This window comes from Gopherus flavomarginatus, chromosome 1, assembly GCF_025201925.1.
Source record: "Gopherus flavomarginatus isolate rGopFla2 chromosome 1, rGopFla2.mat.asm, whole genome shotgun sequence".
NCBI classification, from domain to species: Eukaryota; Metazoa; Chordata; order Testudines; family Testudinidae; genus Gopherus; species Gopherus flavomarginatus.
Window position 1 is genome coordinate 309,083,107 of NC_066617.1, and position 21,697 is coordinate 309,104,803.

General features: G+C 41.6%; 1 protein-coding gene across 2 annotated transcripts in view; it reads left to right on the forward strand.

Moving 5' to 3' along the window:
- The window catches only part of DGKH (diacylglycerol kinase eta), a 275,087-nt gene that overhangs the window by 186,834 nt on the left and 66,556 nt on the right, over positions 1-21,697 (forward strand). For both annotated transcript variants that reach the window (XM_050947072.1, XM_050947081.1), the window contains 9 exons: positions 5,418-5,524; positions 6,236-6,361; positions 7,288-7,390; positions 9,265-9,427; positions 12,865-12,979; positions 13,930-14,069; positions 14,702-14,789; positions 17,789-17,874; positions 21,078-21,177. In XM_050947072.1, coding sequence (XP_050803029.1) covers positions 5,418-5,524; positions 6,236-6,361; positions 7,288-7,390; positions 9,265-9,427; positions 12,865-12,979; positions 13,930-14,069; positions 14,702-14,789; positions 17,789-17,874; positions 21,078-21,177 — 1,028 coding nt within the window. The remainder of the gene's footprint in view (positions 1-5,417; positions 5,525-6,235; positions 6,362-7,287; positions 7,391-9,264; positions 9,428-12,864; positions 12,980-13,929; positions 14,070-14,701; positions 14,790-17,788; positions 17,875-21,077; positions 21,178-21,697) is intronic.

Below are 21,697 nucleotides of genomic sequence, written 5' to 3' on the forward strand. Positions count from 1 at the left end.
GCTGTCACTTGCTAGGATATTATCCTCTGGTCCTGACTGGACACTTGCCTTTTTACTGGAATGCTGGGGATAAGTAGGTTTGAGTTACTATTTGGTTGGTCCTGAGTCTGAATTTGCAGGTCTTAATTAACACCCATAGTCCTAGCCAATCAGGCAGTGAGCCATCCAGGTTGACCAGATGTTGACCCCAGAACCATGCTATCTGATTGGATGGTAACTCTTCCACTGAACTGTAATGAAGTGAGGACATATAATTCTTTCCGACCTCTCATTCCCATCACTAGAGCATCTAAGTTCTTCACAGGTGGATTGGATCTGCATAGCAAGTTCCTAGAAGACCTCATGAGGTCTTCATTCCTTTCCCTTCCAAGGTTACAGGAAATTCTGCTTGAGATATATACATATAAACATTTGTAAAAATCATTTCAAGAATGCTTAGAAATGCTTTCCTTGCAGCATGTCCTAGAGGTGATCATATTATGGATTAGTCTAATTCCCTCTGAAAGGTCATTCTACAGCTGAACTTCCTCTGCCTCCCACTCTTTTGTTTGTCATGGCTTTCATACTCTGTATTGTTTCAGAGTACAGCTGTCTTAGTGGGTCATGGCAAGGATGTGGTGTATGGTGTAGCTTCGTCTTCAGTTGCTGATTGCTTTGTAGATCAGGGCCAAAGCCTTGAACTGGCAATAGAAGCAGACTGGCAGCCAGTGGAGGGATCAGACTGCAGTATGATATCCTCACAACAGCCTGTCTACGTGAGGTTTTCTGCCGCATTCTGCCTGAACTAGAGCCTTTGCATTGGCCTAGATATAGGGCTTGGTTGGGATTCCCTATTCATGCTCTCAAAGAAGTAATAGGACACAAGGAGTCCCCTTACTCCCCTGTATGGGCTACCCACAATGTAGGTCTGTGTGTAAAAGTGAGAGTGGGGTTGCTGCTCCTGCATAGGGTGACCAGACAGCAAGTATGAAAAATCGGGACGGGGGTGGGGAGCCATAGGTGCCTCTTTAAGAAACCCTCCCCAAAATTGGGACTGTCCCTATAAAATCGGGACATCTGGTCACCCTACTCCTGCATAGGATGACAGGCGAGGTTGGTGAAGTGGGAAGCCTTGGTTCTGCAGCCCCTCATCCCCAACCATGTGCTCAAAATCACAGCTGAGCTGATGTACAGGGGGAAGTAAGCTGCTAGGTCGAAAAGTAGCACAGCTTGCTTCCCCTGGAGCAAGAGTCAAGTAGGGTCCAGATTGTGACTGAGGCAGTTTCATTTCTGGTCTGCTTCTCAGATAGCACAGCTGCACACTGACTCTTACTTAGGCTCATGGTTGACTCTACAATCTAGTCCACAGTGGTTTTGCAGGTTTCAAAGTGGTAGCCATGTTAGTCTGTATCAGCAAAAACAATGAGGAGTCCTTGTGGCACCTTAGAGACTAACAAATGTATTTGGCCATAAGCTTTCGTGGGCTAGAACCCACTTCATCAGCTGCATGGAGTGGAAAATACAGTAGCAGGTATATATACATAGTACAGAGGTAGGCAACCTATGGCACGTGTGCCGAAGGTGGCACGCGAGCTGATTTTCAGTGGCACTCACACTGCCTGGGTCCTGGCTACCGGTCCGGGAGCTCTGCATTTTAATTTAATTTTAAATGAAGTTTCTTAAACATTTTAAAAACCTTATTTACTTTACATACAACAATAGTTTAGTTATATATTATAGACTTATAGAAAAAGACCTTCTAAAAATGTTAAAATATATGACCGGCACGCGAAATCTTAAATTAGAGTGAATAAATGAAGACTCGGCACACCACTTCTGAAAGGTTGCCGACCCCTGACATAGTACATGAAAACAGGGCCGGCTCCAGGCACCAGCATCCCAAGAAGGTGTTTGGGGCAGCAATCTGCAAGGGGCGGCAGTCTGTGTGTTTTTGCCCCCAAGCAGTGGCCGAATTGCCACCGCGGATGGCGGGGGCAGTCCGTGTGCCATTAGGGCGGCACGTGCGTTTCTGCGGTGGCGGCAATTCGGTGGCAGCTTCTATGTTCAGCTATCCGCGGCGGTGCAGCTTCTGTCTTCCGGCTGAAGACAGAAGCTGCTGCCGAATTGCTGCCGCCGCGGCAACGTGCATGCTACCCTAACGGCACATGGACTGCCCCCACCGTCTGCGGTGGCAATTCAGTGCACTGCTTGGGGCGGCAAAAACAGTAGAGCTGGCCCTGCATGAAAAGATGGAGTTGCCTTACCAAGTGAGGGGTCAGTCCAACAATTCAATTAGCAGTAGAATAGCAAGGGAGGAAAAACAGTAGAATACCAAGGCAACCCTCATTACCACTAAAAAAAAGTGATTTTTCTTCCCTTGGTATTCTACTGTTAATTGAATTGACTCATTAGATTGACTCCCCACTTGGTAAGGCAACTCCCATCTTTTTATGTACTGTGTATATAAACCTGCTACTGTGTTTTCCACTCCATGCATCTGATGAAGTGGGTTCTAGCCCACAAAAGCTTATGCCCAAATAAATTTGTTAGTCTCTAAGGTGCCACAAGGACGCCTAGTAGTTTTGCAGTAGACCAGCCTGCAGGTGACAAAAGTGTGAATCATTGTGTCTAGTGCTCCTCTTGTTCTCATGACCCCATATTCCTGGACCAGATTTTCAAAAGCATTCAGCACCCACTGTCAAGGCTATATAGGTCTGTCACGGACTCACAGGTCATGTCCACTCTTGGCCCTGTGCAGTCCGTGGGGAGTGCTCCTTCAGTGAGACAGCCCTTCTTGGGGGTTCACTCTCTCTTGGGGTTAGACCCCTCCACCTCCTGGAGCCGCACCTCTCTGAGTCGTAGCACACCTGTTTCTCACCCTGGGCCCCCTCAGGGAGTCCACTCGCTCTGGACTCCTGGAGCCTGCACCCCCGAAGGGGATTATGCAACCCTGTTCCCTAGACCGGAATGACTCTCAGCCAGCATAAAACAGGAGGGTTTGAGAGGTGAACACAGCACAGGAAACTCTCCAGCCTCAGGCCTCCCTCAGCACAGCACATCCCAGTCTCCCTGCACCCAGGCAGGCCCAGCCTGCTCCCCCTCCCCAGCCCAGCGCCCCCCTGCTTCCCAGATGGGCATCTGATAACACCGGCCCCAAACCCTGCCTCTGTCCATTGCTTTCTCTCCAGGTAAACGGTTGTAAACAGGGTCTCCTGGGCCTCATCTCCTTTCCACTCTCCTCTGGCCGGAACCAGCTGGTTAGGTCACTGGGTTCCTCTCTTCACAGCCCATTGTCCTCCCACTGGCCAGAACCAGTTGCACCTCCTGAGCTGGGTCTCTGGATCATCAGGTCACCAGTCGTTGGGGTATCGATCCTCCAGGCCATTGGCTGGGGTCCCAAGTTCCCTCTCCAGTTCTCTGTAACAGCAAACTCCCTCTCCCGTCACCTCATTAAACCAGTAACACCCAGGGACACTGAGTCTCAATCCCTCTGCATGCAACCCACTGGAAAACACGAAAACCCAAGAACCCCCTTCCCCCTCGCACTCCGTCACAAGCTCCCATTCAGATACCAGATTAAGTGGTGGATTTTCAAGTGAGCTGAGCGCGTGGGGTACTCCCAGGCTGTTCCAGTGGAAAATGCAGAGTGCCGAGCACTTTGAAAATCCGTCCCTTATTTCTGTGCCTCAAGGGGAGCTGAGCACTTTTGGAAATCTGGCACCAATGTGGGTGTTGAGCATTTTTGAGAATCTGGCCCTATTCCTCTGGCTGAGAAGGGATAGACATAGATACTGCTGGAACCCATGAATGCTGCTTTTGAAATAGCCATGGGGATTGCTAGAGAGCAACTGGGGTGCTCCTTCTGTTCTTCTGCCCTTCGCTGTGGGTGGACCATATGCCTTTCTGTGGGTGGACCATATGCCAGTCCCTGCCAAGGCAGGAGCAAAGACCTTGTTCATTTTTTAAAAATCTGACAATGGATCAGTAGTATTAAAAATAAAAATAAATGTATGGTCCAGACTCCAGAGGGACCTTTTGTGCCAGATCTTAGCACTTTTAATCTTGGAGGAATGTTGGGCCCCAAAGCATTTGATAGTTATATTTGTTTGCAAAGAAACTACTGATACTGCCTGTGCTCTTATAAAGCTTTTATGGTTTTTGAAAATATAAAGTTCTATAAATGGAATAATCTCATACACTTCCACTAACATAAAAACTCAACTGTAATCCATCAGTCTGTTTGGTACAATATGATTTCATTACACGGTATTCGAATTATATCAAACAAAAATTATTCAGACTTTTAAAATATCAAACCACATGCATGAGGCATATGTATAATACATTAAAACAACTATGGCTTTTCAAAATAAATCTATTAAAAATTAGGTTTGTCCTTACCCAAGTAACCTATGAGACTCAACAATAACCCCCAGTCTACTGAATAGACACATACCGTCCTAATCCCCAACCTTCTCAGAAGTCTACCGAAACTGGAAACAGGCCTTCTATTGTGCCGCAAAGGGCTGCATTGGACAAAAAGGAAAGTTTGTTCCAGTATAAAATTTCTTCTCTGTAAATGCCCGGCAAGCATTTCCTTCACATTTAAACCAGAACTCTAGCTGCTCAAATGCCTCAGGTGATTTCAGCTGCTGCTATGTCACACAAAGAGGAGATAGTTTCTCAGGTAGCCAACACCCAAACAATTACATTTTTATAGGTCAAAATAAGTACATTAAATTGCACCTGGAAATTAATTGGGAGCCCATGTGAATCTCAGAGGACAGATATAATAGGCTCCTTCCATGAATAACTAAGCAAACTGACTATTGCATCTTGCATCTGCTAAAGTTTCCAAATGGTCTCCAAATATAATCCCATGCAGAGTATTCCAATTGCAGTCATTCAGTTTCAAGGTGACAAAGCCATGGATAACTGTAATGAAGGTTACATTCAAAATATATCGAGCAAGAAATTTATGCTGTCTCTTTTATAATGTCAATGGAAGATATTTTTAAAAGCTACAGTATAAAAGAATTGCATTTTTTAAAAAGTCATTAAAATAACTAAAGTTTACATATGAATAATTGACAAGAGCAAGAAGACTTAAGACTGCCATTCCATGCTTTAATGTCTGTAATCTTAAAGAATTTCAGGGAATACAGAAGAGTGAGTAATCTTGCAGCCAGTAAACAGCAGTATGTAATCCCTAGACGCAGTTCAGCAAGTAAAAGGTAGAGTGAGTTTGAACTCTGAATTTTCTTTGTTTTAATTGGTTTGTGTTTTGTCTGAAACAGTAAGTGAACATGCACTCCTCTGTTTTATAGAGTGATTTGCATTTGACTGAATTTCTGAAAATGCAACTGTTGATGTAATGCTTTACAGAGACTGCAGTCAGGGAGTAGCTAATATAAAGTACATTTGTGTCTTTCTTCTAGTGTGTAAATTTAAAGCACATAAAAGGTGTGCGGTCAGGGCAACAAATAATTGCAAGTGGACTACGTTAGCCTCCATTGGGAAAGATATCATTGAGGATGAAGATGGTGTAAGTATTATTCAGGCTTTCAGTACTTCACAACAGTTAATTGTTTGGTGGGTATTTTATTTTATTTGGCCAGTATAGAAATGTTGTCATATGACCCATTAAAGTTAATGGTAGTTGGCTGTATTGCTATAGATACTATATTAAAAGCCTAATTCAGGGGTTCTTCAGGAGACACATTTACCATCAATGGGCTCTAGAAGGAAGAATTCCATGTTACAGAATTCTGGCGGAAGTATGAATGGATCCTCTGAGCTTTGAGAATTACTGTGAGAAGCCCCTTTCTCTCCTACTTCAAACTTGAGCGAAGAAGGTGTTAGTCTTGTTGATATACTTTTTCCTCGGCATGCTTTGTCTACTTGTAACTGACACCAGTTCCCCAGAAGATCTGTTTGGAATTCATTAACATAGTAGTTCTACTGATACATGTAAGAGTTAAAATTAAAAGTAGAAAATGTAACAACACTCTTTGTCTGAGTTGTGTCAAAGTAGATGAGTTAATTTTACAGCCACTGGCATGAAACTCTTATCTAGAAGATTAGTGCTAGAATTGCCAAAAATATGCATGCATACAGAAATTTACGTATCTAGATATTGGTGCAAAGAGAAAATCAGAGGAAAGTTTCAGGAGGACACTGAATTACTGATCTTTTTGTAGTTTTAATGGCAAGTTTCCTTGCCATGGCATTTAATTGTATAACAACTTCCTCACAGATAGCTATGCCTCACCAATGGTTGGAGGGTAATTTGCCTGTCAGTGCCAAATGTGCTGTCTGCGACAAGACCTGTGGCAGTGTTTTACGCCTCCAAGATTGGAAGTGCCTTTGGTGTAAAGCTATGGTAGGTACCGTATGACTTGTAAAAATGTCTTGGATTCTGCCAGGATGATTATTTACCTATTATTCTTATTTTTCATTACTTAACCTTTGGGAAGGGAAGGGGACCAGGCAGCTCACAGAGAGTGAGTTGAACGGATCTGAAACATTCGTAATCTAGAATGTCTGTCCCACTTGTCTGTTGTTTTTAATAGGTCCACAAATACAGGTCTTTCTTTAATAGTCCTTGCTATGTATCATTTGTCCTTTGCATTTCTCCTAACTCTCTGAGGCCATGGTCCAAAGCTCACTGAAATCAAGGGGAGACTTTTTGCTTTTACCTCAGTGGGCTTCGGATCAGGCCCTTCATACTTCATCCTGTACTCTAGAGGCCCCTTGTGTTTTGAGTAGGTAATCTGCTTGAATAGTTGGTGGCATACTCTGTGCCCCTTATAATCATATGTATGGCTTTCATTTTGGCTTCCTAGTATCTTCTAATAAATATAAATCTAATTGTCCTAATCTATTCTGAAATATATAACTGCTGAGACTTTGTTACCCTTGTTCCTATCTTCTGTACTATTTTTCATGTGGTATAGATTTACATTCTCCATCATTCCATCACTGTCTTCTCATCAATATATAATTGCATTTCTTCCCTTGATGCCTTTGTCTTTTGTTAGCGTCCTGTAATTCGGTGCTTTTCCTAGAAGTGGGAAATCTGCAGAATTTTTAAGGATCATAGTGCATTCAGAATATTTTGTTTAGTAATAGATAGCTAAACAATCTATGGTTTAATGTTTGTATATGTTTGAATATACTGCAATATAGTCTGTTATATATTAACCCCATCTCTGAATAATATCTAGCTACTGTATCTATTCCAGTTTTACCCTAAAATCAGATTAAATGTTAGGAAACAATTATTTATTTAACTCTGTTTTTCCTCAGGTTCACACTGCCTGTAAAGATCTGTATCCTCGAAAATGTCCGCTTGGACAATGTAAGGTATCCATCATACCTCCAACAGCACTCAACAGCATAGATTCTGATGGTACGTGGTATAACAGGGCCATTAGTAGGTATTCTATAGTTATGGTTTCACTGAGATTTCTGCTTGAAGCAGGGCTAAAATCCCTCTTCTTCACAGATAAATTTAGTCTCTGAATTTGGCACAATAACTCTTCAGATGGTAATTGAATTTGCCATGTAATTATATTTTAGAAAAGTACGTAGTAGCTTGCAGAGGAAATATTTTTAAATGCTCCCCTTTAAAATTTTTCTGTTCTCCTCAAGTTTCTCTGGGATCTGCCAGCTAAACAACCAGAGTCCTTGAGAACTTCACACACATGCATTCTAACATGGGCCACTTTCGGAAAACACAAAGAATGAGTTCTTTAACTCCAAATCACTGTTTTGTGTTACGCAAAGATTAATTTACTGAACTCCTCAGATGCCTCTCTTCTGATGTTTTTGAGGGTAAAAAAAAATATCATTTCCATTTTCTATCAAAATTATATTTTAATTAGAAACACTATGTTAGTCATTGAAACATGAACAGATCACTGTTAAAGATAGTGAATTTTGAAATGTGCTCATTGGTTGTTCAGGATGGAGATGAGCTTGACTGTAGGTGTAGGAAAGAAGGTGAAGTTGAGGTTGGGAAGATGAATTGTTGAATGGAGTACTGAGAAACTAAACTGTTCTATTTCATTTTTTTTTTTATAGTTTGTGTTGGTGGCATATGCAACCCAACTACCATACTTATAAGTTAGGCACTTTTTTTTTTTTTTGTATGGGATTGATATAAATGACTGTGAATACTGGAGATGTTCACTGACTGTGTGAACTTACTGTCTAATGTCTTTGGCTGAAGCAGTGAAATTGCTTCTATTTATTATTCATGCTAAGAAGATTGCTTTCATTATTAGTGCAGTTAGATTGCTTATTAGTAAAAAAATATTGCTTTAAATTATGCATTAATAGAAAGTGGAATTATATTAAACTTCTTACATTTTCAAAGTCAGTTTTTTCTAATTCATCAGATCTGATTAGAGTTTTAGCTTTCAGATTTGTTTTTAGACAATTAGAAAGAGATAATTACTTTATTCTTGCCTGAAATAAGAGTCAAAACCTGGTCACATATGGCCTGATTCAAAGTGGTGTTGAGCATCCATAACTCCCATTGGGCCCTCAATGACTGTGATTTTCATGACCACACTGTCCATTAGCACTGTTTGCTGAAGTCCTGACCCAAAGCCCGTTGAAGACAATTGAAAGTCTTGCAAAGACTTCAGTAAGCTTTGGCTCAGACCACAAGAGTGTGTTGTTCAGTCCTTCCATTATAACTCAGCTGTATAAATTCAGTCTGAAATAGAAGTTTTCATGCAAAGTCTCAGTTGGGCATAATTTAACAATATAACATTTAGTGGAAATGTATGGGGCTTCTTAAATTTGGTGGGAATGGGAACTTTTGTAGATTGGAGGACTCAACTCAACATTACTGCAGTGTGGTGCAACTTGATAGAAGCTTTTAAAAACAACAAATCAGAAAAAAATATTGTTTATATCTGGAAAATGTGTTTGATGTTATGGTGATGTATGCTGGAAAAAATTGAAACATTTCATCAACCCACCTTTTTGCTGTGGAAAATAAAGCTATTTTCTTTTGTGTTTTGCTAAATTTAGGCAACATTTCAGATAAAAATCTGGGAGACAAAAAGCAAAGTAGTAAATTTTGAAGTAGTTTTAATATAACAGTGCTATTCTCCTTGAGGCTAATGCTCAGTTCAGTTTTTGCATTATGCATCATATGATTGCATCTTTTTTGTCCTTTCATCCATTTTCCTTTCCTTTCTCGTGATTTCTCTTGAATGTGTTCATATATAAAGATCTTATTTATTTCATTCTTTCTAACTTTGTTCACAGGATTTTGGAAAGCCACATGCCCGCCATCCTGTGCCAGTCCTCTTTTAGTTTTTGTTAACTCAAAGAGTGGAGACAATCAGGGAGTAAAGTTTCTTCGTCGATTCAAACAGTCGCTAAATCCAGCTCAGGTGTTTGATTTAATGAATGGAGGACCTCATTTAGGGTAATGAACTTTGCAATCTTGAGCAAGCCTTTTCAAAGGGAATTGAGTACAAAGGTGACTCAGTTGTCCCCTAATTATGGTATTTTTTACAAATCTCTGATATTTGCTTTCCTATTAACATCCGTAATTTAAAACACCAGTCACCTATAACTTCATTATCAGTTCTGAGGATGTGTAGGATTTTATTTATTTTAAAAAAAGATTCACTTGAAATTAAAAATGCATTCATATTTTTCATGGACTTTTGGCTAGCTCCAGGCTGTGATCTCTACAGTTACGTCTATACAGCCTGCAGCAGTGGGGCTTGTGGAGCTCGTGCTAGTGCTCTAAAAATATCTGTGTAGACAGCACTTTGAAGTTGTGGCTGGGGCTGGAGCTTGGGCTCTGAAGCCCAGGGAGGGGGCTGATCTGCCACAAGCTATGTAGACATACCTAGTGAGGCCCTAATTTAGGAAGGCAATTAAGCACATGATTAAGTGCTTTCCTGAATCAGGGCATTATACACAGCTGAAAGAAATGTGTTCTTTTTTTTGTGTATATTTTCAACATATAGTGCATCTATGATTGGCAGCTCATTGTGAATATCTATATACAGAAATATGTATATGTAAATATTTCTGTAATGTCTTAAAATAGCTTTAGAATAATATTCTAACAAAGCTTTAGGGCAGGTCTACACTACTGGTGAAGTTGCTCTAACTTACGTCACTCCAGGGTGTGAAAAAGCCCCCCCATGAGCAACACAAGTTTCGCATTGTTTACACCAGCGCTATGTCAGCAGGGGATGCTCTCTTGCAACATAGTTTCTGCTTCTTGCTGCAGTGTAGTAATTATACTGACAGGAGAACGCACTCTCATTGGCATAACGCATCTTCACCAGACATGCTACTGCAGCATCAGTGCAGCTGCCCCAATGTAGCACTGTAGTGTAGACTTGCCCTTAGAATTTTGGACACAAATGGCACTTTGAAAATACTACAGGAAATCATGTGGTTGGTTAAGGACATTAGCTTTTCACCACTGGAGACCCACATTCAGGTTACAGTCAGTGGCGGATTAACAACTTTGGCGCCCCTAGGCCCTCAAAAAATTGCCCCCTCCAGCTCACCTCTGCTCCCCTGTGGTAAGCCTTGCAGGGACGGAGGAGAAGGGGAATTGTGGCGCACTCGGGAGATGGCAGTGGTGGAGTGGAAGTGAGCTGGGGCAGGAAGCGGTTCCCTCCCTTCCCCCCCCCCCCAAGAGTCACTCCCACATCTGCGGGCCCCAGCTCACCTCTGCTATGACTCCTTCAAGCGCTTTCGCGCGGCAAGTCTGGGAGGGAAGGGAGAGAAGGGGCTTTGTGGCATGCTCGGGGGATGGCAGCGGTGGAGTGGAGGTGAGCTGGGGCAGGGAGCGGTTCCTGGCCCCCCCGGGTTACTCCCCGCGCCCGCAGGTCCCAGCTCACCTCTGCTCTGCCTCCTCCGAGTACTGCTATCCACTTCTCCCTCTCTCCCAGCGCATTCATGCGGCAAGCCTACGAGGGATGTGGAAGGAGGGGAGTGCAGCGCGCCTGGAGGAGGAGGTGGGCCCGGGATTTGGGAAAGGGGCAGAGTTGGGGAGGAGTCATGAGCACCCCTGCAAATTTGCCGCCCTAGGCCTATGCCTTGTTGGCCTAGCCGATAATACGCTGCTGGTTACAGTTTAGGTCACAAATGCAAATATTGCTTTGTGATTAAATATGCTATTCATGTCAGGTAACACCAAGTGAATATATTGATTTTACATTTGTAAAGATGCGGAACCAGAGGTGCTGCAACAGTTTTCGTAGTGGGAGTGCTGAGAACCATTGAACGGAACTGTAAACCCTTTATATAATAGAAACCACTTCAAGACTTCTAGAACCCCTAGTTCCAGCACTTACGCGCAGAGCTATGTTTGTATGATAAAAATTTTAAAATGCCCCCAAATAAAAAAATGCATGTATCTATATTTATATCTATATCTGTAACTCACTCTCCTGCATAACCCTAATTTAGATCCAGACTTAACTTAAAAAACATCCTTTCCACCTAATATTTCACATGCAGGCTCTTGCCAGAGGAAAAAGAGAGGAAGCTTCAATTGAATTGGATAAGCCATTTTTGAGATATGAAAGTTTGAAAAATGTATCTTAATTTTTTTAAAAGTCTGGGTTTTTTTAAAGTTGTATCTCAAAAGCACCTTGGTTTAAATACTTGACACAGTACTAAAGTTGGGAGGTGATTGACTTTGGCAGCGGTTCCAAAACTGGGGTCTGTATAACCTCATCTATCAGATGATGCTGATAACTTCCTGTTTTCAGCTATTTGAAAGGCAAAATTGTATTCTCTGTACAGTGTACTTCTAGAGAATGATTTCTGTTCCTGGGGTGGCAAATATCATTTTGGCATCAGCTTTGTGATTCCAAACACTGTTTGAGATGAGTAATATTGTGTCTTGTTTTGAATATACATCTGCCTATACAAGATTCAATATTTTCATTAGAAATGTCATAAACACTTCAAAAATCTGACATTCACATTATGTGCTTCTTTTAGAAATAATGCTAAGGTGATACATGTTCTGGAAAATAATATACATAAAAATACACAGCCGTATTTTTATCATTTAAAGAATCAGTATTTTTTTTAGTATTTCTCCTCTTATTTTCTCTTAGTTTTCCCATTCCTGCTCTCTTCTCCTCTTTGATCTCTATTTCTTCATGTCTCCTTTTCCTTTCCTCTTAGTCTCACCTCTCTGTTTGTTCTCTGTCTCCTCTGTCCTCCTTTTCTTTATCACCTAAGGAGAATATTGTATTGTGTATCTTGGCAGAATTTGGAGAACTGAAGGAACTGGGGGCAGGTAAAGTCTATGAGTAGAAACAAGACATTGTTTGAAGATCCATATGAAATATATTTGCTCTGTTCGCCTGATTCCCATGATCGCCATCTCATGTATAGTGATTAATTTTCCTTTGGTTTAGAAAAGTCACAAGTTGGCAGGGGACTGGACTGTCCACCCCATCCACATTCTGGACCGCACACTGCAGTCATTGCTTAACCTTTACTGGTGTAAAACTCACATTGACTGCCATGGTGCCTCAAACATCTGACTTTGATTGGCATTCTCAGAGCATGGACTCTATGGTTTGGTTCAGTATTCTGACAAAACTCATATTTTTAAAAAACTGAAAACTGCGCATGAGATCATAAAGGGAAATTTTTCATTAAAATTCTGCATGTTATTTCCCAGAAAATAGGGTAGGTAGAATATATTGTAACAGATAAAAGTGTAAGTTACATATGGTGTAGTAGTTGGACTTGTCTGCATCCCTATTACCACAAAAGCAAAAGCAGGCACCTATGTACTGTAAATACAAGCATTTTCATTGAATATCCATGAATGAGCATGCATTCTAACCAGTTGCATTTTCCCTTCAGTTTGCGGTTATTTCAGAAGTTTGACAATTTCCGGATTCTTGTATGTGGTGGAGATGGAAGCGTTGGTTGGGTTTTGTCAGAAATTGATAAACTCAGCTTGCACAAACAGGCAAGTGTATGTACTTACTTTTTTTTTTTACATTTTCCCACAGGTAGGTAGGTAGGTAGAGGGCCAAATCCTGTAGTCCTTACTTAATTAACACTCCCACTGAAGTCGCTGGGAAATTTGAACTGAATAAGGACCATAAGATTTGACCTACAGGTTTGAATTAGTAATCAGCTATATAATTAACATTTGCTTCTTGAAAGGGTAAACATTTGTGTTAGTTCAGGGGTGGGGAAACTATGGCCCATGGATCAGATCCAGCCCCTCAGGGCTTTGTATCTGGCCCGCGGGATTGCCACCCCCGTGGCGCCGCAGGATCATCTCTGCTCTGGGAACTGGGAACCGTGGCCAATGGGAGCATCGGGGGAGGTACCCACAGGCAAGGGCAGTGCGCAGAGCCCTCTGCTCCCCTTCCCCTAGAGGCCACATACAGGCAGAGCGGCGCGAGGATAGGGACAGGCCACTGTCACCCCAGAGCCCTCAAGGTAAGCCTGCACCCTGCACTGCAACTCCCTGCTCTGAGCTCCCTGCCTGCACTCCACCCCTTGCCGCACCCCACACACCTCCTGCACCTCAACCCCCTGCCCTGAGCCCCCTGCTGTACCTTGCACCCCTCCTGCATCCCAACCCCTTACCCTGAGCCCCCTCCCGCTCTCTGCACCCCTCCTGCACCACTGCCCTGAGCCCCTTCCCACACTGTGCACGCCCTGCACCCCAACCCCTTTCCCTGAGCCCCCTCATACATCCCACACCCCTCCTCTGCCCCAACCCCTTGCCCTGAGCCCCTTCCTGCACGTTGTACCCCAACCCCCTTCCCCAGCCCTACATTTGTGGCCCTGCATGGAATTTCCCCACCCAGATGTGGCCCTCAGGCCAAAAAGTTTGCCCACTCCTACGTTAGTTCATGCTTCCAGTTCTTTTATTTGCAATAAAAGATGTGTTCTTTTGCTGTATTCCAGTGTCAGCTGGGAGTGCTTCCCCTTGGTACTGGAAATGATCTTGCCCGTGTCCTTGGTTGGGGAGGGTCCTGTGACGATGACACACAACTTCCTCAGATTTTGGAAAAGTTAGAACGAGCCAGCACTAAAATGCTGGACAGGTAAAAATATAAGTATGTGTGTATGTGTATTTGTGACAAATTTCAGAAATACCTGCCCGGGTTTCTAATGGTCTAAAACTCTTTCTCAGAGGTTGAATTTGTTGTTGTTTTTGTTGTTTAAACAGCTTAAAAGGTAGCACATTAACAAACCCCATCACCAGTTGAGTTCATTTTCTCAGTTTTGTTAAGACTTTCTTGGTCCAAAAGCAACTATTCTCCCTCTTTCTAGTTTTGCATGAAAGCTGCATGGCAGCTGTGTTCATTTATGTAGCAAAGGAAGATCTTTGAATTTAAAAAACAAATTGGCTGTGCTAACAATCTAATGAAGGCATCATACCCTATTGTTTATTGGTGTGTTTATGTGTTTTGCACACGAGTGTGTATGTATGTACATATTACAAATTCACAGCTTCCACTAACTTTCTAATAAGAGTTTTTGTTGTTTGGCATACTCAGGGTGAAATCCTTTTTGAGGCCGAAAACCCCAGGAAAGACCCCTTATGTGTGTGATTATTTAGTAATTGGTCACTGAATTTTCTTTCCGTTGACAAGTGGAAGTGTTTGTTTTGTGGATGTTAGAAGAATCTGATAATTTGGAAAACTTCAAAAGCTGCTGCTTCTATTTCCTTCAGATGGAGTATAATGTCATATGAACTGAAATTACCATCAAAGCCTTCTATTCTTCCAGTTACTTCAGAAGAGGAATCTGAGGAATGTCAGGTGAGGCTTTATTTTGCATACATTTAGGTGTTTGAGTGATAGCACTGAAAAGATAACAAAAACAGTTCTGAGGGTATGGCTACACTTGCAGCCATACAGCGCTGCCGCGGGAGCGCTCCCGCGGCAGCGCTTTGAAGTGCAAATGTGGTCGCAGCACCAGCGCTGGGAGAGAGCTCTCCCAGCGCTGCAGGTACTCCACCTCATCGTGGGGATTAACTTACAGCGCTGGGAGCCACGCTCACACTGGCGCTTTGCAGCGCTGTAACTTGCTGCGCTCAGGGGTGTGTTTTTTCACACCCCTGAGCGAGAAAGTTGCAGCCCTGTAAAGCGCCAGTGTAGCCAAGACCTGAGAAGTGGTACAAGAAATAAGTCACTTGAATTGCTCTTTAAGTCACATCTAGTTCATGTCATAAGTATATAATATAATAAGGTTTCCATTTCTTGGTTAAAATATTTCATATTATTTTTCCAAAAAAGAGTGAGGTGAGTGAGTGGTCCTCATCAGAGTGATCAGAAAGAACTCATACCAACAATGAAAGAATTTTCTTGTAAAAACAAACATTTACTATTGTATCTTGAATTTGGGGAAAATGAAATGAGAGGGCTTTTTGGGAAGGAATTTGCTTTCTTGACAAGAATAAAGTCATTTTGGACCCGATGAATGTGCCTTACAGGACTTCATGTTCTTCTGTCCCCTTTTTGTCCATTCAGACATCTCCAAATAATGGCTGGACTGGTGGAATATCCTAATACAGCTTTCAAACTAGCTGCCTACCTCTCTGCCATTGTAGCATCAATCTGGGGGTGGAGTGAAGTGTTGTGATTAAATTCATGTGGCATAAAAATGTAATTATGTCTGGAAATGGAAAAATATCACCCTCCTGTAAGATTTCATGTAGCTATCAATCTTAACTTAAGAATACTTGAGAAGCAGAAATTAATTAGTAGGTCCCTGATTAATTTAACCATTCAAACATTACCAAACCTATTTGGATAGTCAGGAGTTGTTAAACGCTGGGAGTTCATTAGATAACTGAGATTCAGAGGGGCTGGGGTCCCAGCAGCAGAAATTCTACTGTCCTTTGCAGTGGTGCTGGAACAGTTTTTACAGTGGGGGTGCTGAAAGCCAGTGGTCCCTAAACTTTTTACCTCTTCCCCCCACCCTTCAAAGCTGGGGCCAGGAGCAAGGTCATGGCTCTGGAAGGGGGACACATGGACAGGAGTAAGGGGACCAAGGCTGGGGATGGAAGCAGAGCCCTATGTGCAGGGCTGGCAGAAGCCAGGGGACCCTGGGCATGAGGCTGACGGCAGCCAGGGGCCAGGAGCGGAGCACCTGTATTTCCCACACCTATGGTCCTTTACCACACAACTCTGTCCCCAGTGGATATATGTGAGTAATGCACTGCAGAGATTATGTATTCTACCATTTTGTAGAACCGTCAGTGCCTTCAAGTACATCATCTTCTACAGTTAAGAAAAAGAAAATGTATGGAATGTTCCATTATATCTTCCTACAAAATTGTTAAATTTAGTTCCAATTAAAGCTAAAGAAACTAGTTGTAGAATACTTCTAATCTTAGTATTTAGAGAATAGATACCATAGGCCATTTTGCTAACTGTAATTATCTTGAATTATAAAGGATCGTTTTCTTTTGGGCACCTTGAACTGCCTCCACCCCACCCCCACCTCCCTGCATATTAATATTTTCTGTATGGTTTAGTTTGGGTTAAACTGAATTTTAAGTCTTTGAAACAGTAGAGACGAATAGACTAATCTTACATTGTGTTGTACCAAATTGCAGCATTGGTTTAAAATGGTAGATATTGACACACACACTCATTGTCATCATAACCATTTCATTTGAGACCTATTGGGAGCTCAGACATCAGTGTTCGTTCTTCTATGCTACATTTTATTTATTTTCTCTTTAAAACTAAAGATGCTTTCATAGCAGAGCTCTGGAGCTAAAGTGGGTGGATAAAGGAAAAGAAGAAATTATATTTCTGCTTATTCCATGTCATGAATGGAAATCCAAGTCACTAATCTTTAAATCTCAAGAACACATAGTCATTTTGAACCAGAACTTAGATTTTAAACTAAGGGCTAGATCCATACCTGATATGGACTGCCCACCATTAGGGACAGCATGGAGCTGCACCACCCTAGAGAGAGTGTCAAGAGGCAGAATGGTTCTCTGGTGCTCAGAGAAAAATCAGATGCTATTAACGTATAGCTTGCTGTTCCTACGTGCTGGTGCAGGGTGAAGTCTATGGACATGGTCCTGGCCCATGATGCCTCCCTACACCCTCCCTGAGCATAAGGTGTGCAGGTCTGTGTGATCCTTACACAGACTGTGCAAGCCGGGGCAGGGGACATCTCTGTGCTCTTCCCTGCATGCATCTACATAAAGGCCAAGCAGAATCTTGTCACGAATGGTTTATTCACTAAGGGCTAGGCTTTGATAGTATTATACCAGTTTAGTAGCCCATACTCCACTGCTCACCCTATTCACTTCAGTGGGACAGCTTGTGGCATGAGGTACTATTCAGTATTAATAAGGATTTCAGAAGCTGGCCCTAAAACTATGATTTATTCCCAACCCATTGATTTAGTTGCAGGGTATCTTTCACTTTTTTCTGGAAAAAAGTTTCTGACTATTACAGATTTGAAATCTGTTCAGACCGTCATCTGGAAAAATAGGATGATATTGTTGGCTATGGAGGGTGATAACTTCAAAGAAACCTTTAATTGGATTTTTAGCACAGAAATAGCTATTACTCATTTTTTATCCAGAAAAGATAGAATTCTTAATTCAACATCTCACAGTCACTGATTTTGAATATTAAATTGCAGTTAAGGGAAGGCATCTGACCTTTCTGCACTAAGTGTAGATCTAATATGTTGAAAGTAATCCCACTTATCTGGGAAGATAATTACCGCTTTGTGTTAAATGCTAACACGGGTGGAATATGAAGACTCATTTTTGCTGCATTTTCAGATATCTGCTTATGAGGATTCAGTTGCTGCTCATCTCACAAAAATCCTCAATTCTGATCAACATTCAGTTGTCATATCATCTGCCAAGTGAGTTGATGATTTTGATATATAGCGTGTGGGATAAATCCCAGTGTTCCATCTACATATATGAACATTATAACCTTTCTAGTAAACTCAAATTCCTTCTAACTCTTGATCAGCTAATTTGGCCTAACAGTATCCTGATTTACATGTTATAAAGTACAGTTGGTTTCTTTCTATAATTATGTTGTATTGTATGTGTTAATGTAATTTAAACATATCAATCACACAAAAATCTTAAAGATCATGTAATGCAAAAATCACTTAGTTACTTAAGACATTAGTATACTGAGTTAAAATGTAAACCATATTTTTACTCTGCATATAAGAGATCTGGTTTACTTAAAGGGGTTCTTTTTGTTTACATCCAGTCTATTAGACGCACACACATAACCAGTGTGGAAGTAGGAGTCTGCAGCTATATGGAATAATTAAATGTGGGCTCAAGCCACAGAATTTTGATTCCAAATTTGAACACCTCTATATATGAGGGCTCATCTCCCTAGAAACCATGAATCCCATATGAAATCATAGTGTTCCGTTTTACCATGCTGAGTTCCACAGGTCGACTGTATGTTGTGTGAAAAAATACTTCCTTTTGTTTGTTTTAAACCTGCTGCCTATTAATTTCATTTGGTGACCCCTAGTTCTTGTGTTATGAGAAGGAGTAAATAACACTTCCTTATTTACTTTCTCCACACCAGTCATGATTTTATAGACCTCTAGCATATCCCCCCTTAGTCATCACTTTTCTCAGATGAAAAGTCCTAGTCTTATTAATCTCTCCTCATATGGAGGTTGTTCCAGATCCCTAATAATTTTTGTTGCTCTTTTCTGAACCTTTTCCAGTTCCAATATATCTTTTTTGAGATGGGGCAACCACATCTGCCTGCAGTATTCAAGATGTGGGCTTACCATGGATTTATATAGAGACACTATTATATTGTTTGTTTTATTATCTATACCTTTCTTAATGATTCCCAACATTGTGTTTGCTTTTTTGATTGCCGCTGCATATTGAGTGGATGTTTTCAGAGAACTATCCACAATGATTCCAAGATCTCTTTATTGAGTGGTATCAGATAATTTAGACCCCATCATTTTATATGTATAGTTGGGATTATGTTTTCCGATGTGCATTACGTTGCATTTATCAACACTGAATTTCATCTTCCATTTTGTTACCCAGTCACCCAGTTTTGAGAGATCCTTTTCTAGCTCTTTGCAGTCTGCCTGGGACTTAACTGTCTGGAGTAGTTTTGTATCATCTGCAAATTTTGCCACCTTCCTGTTTACACCTTCTTCCAGATCATTTCTGAATATGTTGAATAGGACTGGACCCAGTACAGACCCATGCGGGACACCACTGTTTACCTCTCTCCATTCTGAAAACTGATCATTTATTCCTACCCTTTGTTTCCTATCTTTTAACCAGTTACCAATCCATGAGAGAACCTTCCCTTTTATCCCATGACAGCTTACTTTGCTCAAGAGGCTTTGATGAGGGGTCTTGTCAAAGGCTTTCTGAAAATCTAAATACACTATATCCACTGGATCCCCCTTGTCCACTTGCTTATTGACTCTCTCAAATTAAAAGGGGCCTTTCATTTTGGCAGCGGCCAAATGACTGACAATAGAGCCAAGATTGTATGCATCTGTTATTACAGTTCTTTTCCATCTAAGAAAGCAGGTTATTACAGTGCAGTTCGTATCAGGATGGTCTACGTACTGCACCGTTAATATTTATCTGTGCCAGATGATCAGAACTCTGGATTTTAATTGTTTTCTCTTTTTAAGATCCACCGTTTATTCATTGCAAATTGAAACTACACACAATTAACAATAGTAAGTGTTCATGCAAGCCCAACACATAAATTTATTCTGCATGTTCAGAGTAGGCAACAAAGGCCAAATTTTGCTCTCATTTACACTAATGAAAGGTCACTGTCATCATTGTCATTTGAACAGATTTATCTCAGGATAGCATGTGTCTCAAAGGTCTCGATCCTGCATTGAGAACTCTGTAAATGGACCCTGTGATGGGGTGGATTAGGCCCAGGCTAGGAAGGAGCAGAAAAGAAGTCCTCCAAGCAGCCTAGAGTGGTTGCAGGGAAGCAGCCAATTAGGGCCCAGCAGGGCCATATAAAAGGAGCTGCAGAAGAGAGCAGCAGTCAATTGTTGGCTGGAGCTGGAGAAGAGAGGACTGTGTTCCTGTCTGTCTGAAAGAGCAGCAGGACCACAGAGAGCTCAATGTGGGCAGGGACCGGGGGAGCAACAAAGGAGCTCCTGGTTGTCGTCTGGGACTGAGTAAGAACTGAGCCTGGGGAGGGCCACAGGAAGGTAGTGTCTCCAGAAAGGAAGCTCTGGGAGTATGGACCCATACCAGGGCCAGATTACTTAAAGACTGAGACCAGGGAGGGCTAGAGAGACACCAGCCAAGGGGTGCTGAGACAGGCCCCTTGTGGACTGTATACCCCAAAAGGAGTCTGTTATGATACACATACACAGTGTGCGTGACTCAGCCAGAGGGCTGAGTTGCTGGAAAACCACCTGAGAACCACCGACAGGGGTCACTCTCGAGAGGTGAATGCTGCCCCGGTACAGACTTCTGTACCCATGTAGAGTCTCACTGAAGTCTGCATGAGTGCAAGGGTCTGCCCACTTGGAATGATTTGCAGATTGGCCTAAGTCAGTATAGGGAGAACAAGTTGTTATCAACTCTGTTGGTATGGTTGATGATACTGATAATAAAAGGTATGCAAACAAAGCAATAAATAAAAATGACTATATTAATGTAATCTAAGTTAGAAATAAAAGGGAAAACGGAAGGAAGGGGTAAGGAACCAATGTGCACCACAAGGCACTGGATACTTAAAAAGAAAAATATAAAATCTACTTTTAAAAATTATTTCATGATGTCCCCTTTACAACCAGAATGGTCTACAGTTGTATATACACTGTAGATTAATGGCTATAATTTTAATGGTCGTCCACTTCCACGTGTGAAGTGTATGATTTTAAAACTTTGGCTATAAGTTTTTCTTAATGTTCTCGTGCAAAAGAGGCATAGGAGTTCTCTTTGCGTTTGGTGGAATTCCAATAAGAAAACCAAAACTATGTTAGTAATTAAAAGATACATCCAATAATCAAATATTAATTGATATATCCAGTTCATTTCTTTTTATTTGACTCCCCTTTTTTATCCAAAGGATATTATGTGAAACCGTAAAGGACTTCGTGTCCAAAATAGGGAAGACCTATGAAAAAACAATGGAAAATGCAGAGGAGGCTGATACCATGGCCATTAAGGTAAGAACTTTTCTTAACATGTTTTTTTTCCAGCTACTATTAGGTTTTTACAATTTAATGAAAATTAAATTAATTTGGGGGACTGGATATTCTAATTCAAAAGTAGTTCAGGAGACCTGACCCTATTCTCAATGAGGTCAGTGGCTATAAGTTGTTTTTCTTTCCATTTAAAGGACCAACTTTACACTAGAAAACAATCTATTAAATTTACTAAAGATGAACTTTTTGTCCTTCCCATTCCACAAAATAAAAACAAGACTCATAGACTTTAAGGTCAGAAGGGACCGACAAGATCATCTAGTTTGACCTCCTGCACATTGCAGGCCACAGAATCTCATGTATCCTCTCATGTAATACACCCCTAACCTCTGGCTGAGTTACTGAAATCCTCAAATCACGATTTAAAGACTCCAAGTTACAGAGAATCTACCATTTGCACTATTTTAAACATGCAAGTGACCCAGGCTCCATGCTGCATGTTCTCTGCCAATCTGACCCAGGAGAAGATTCCTTCCCAATC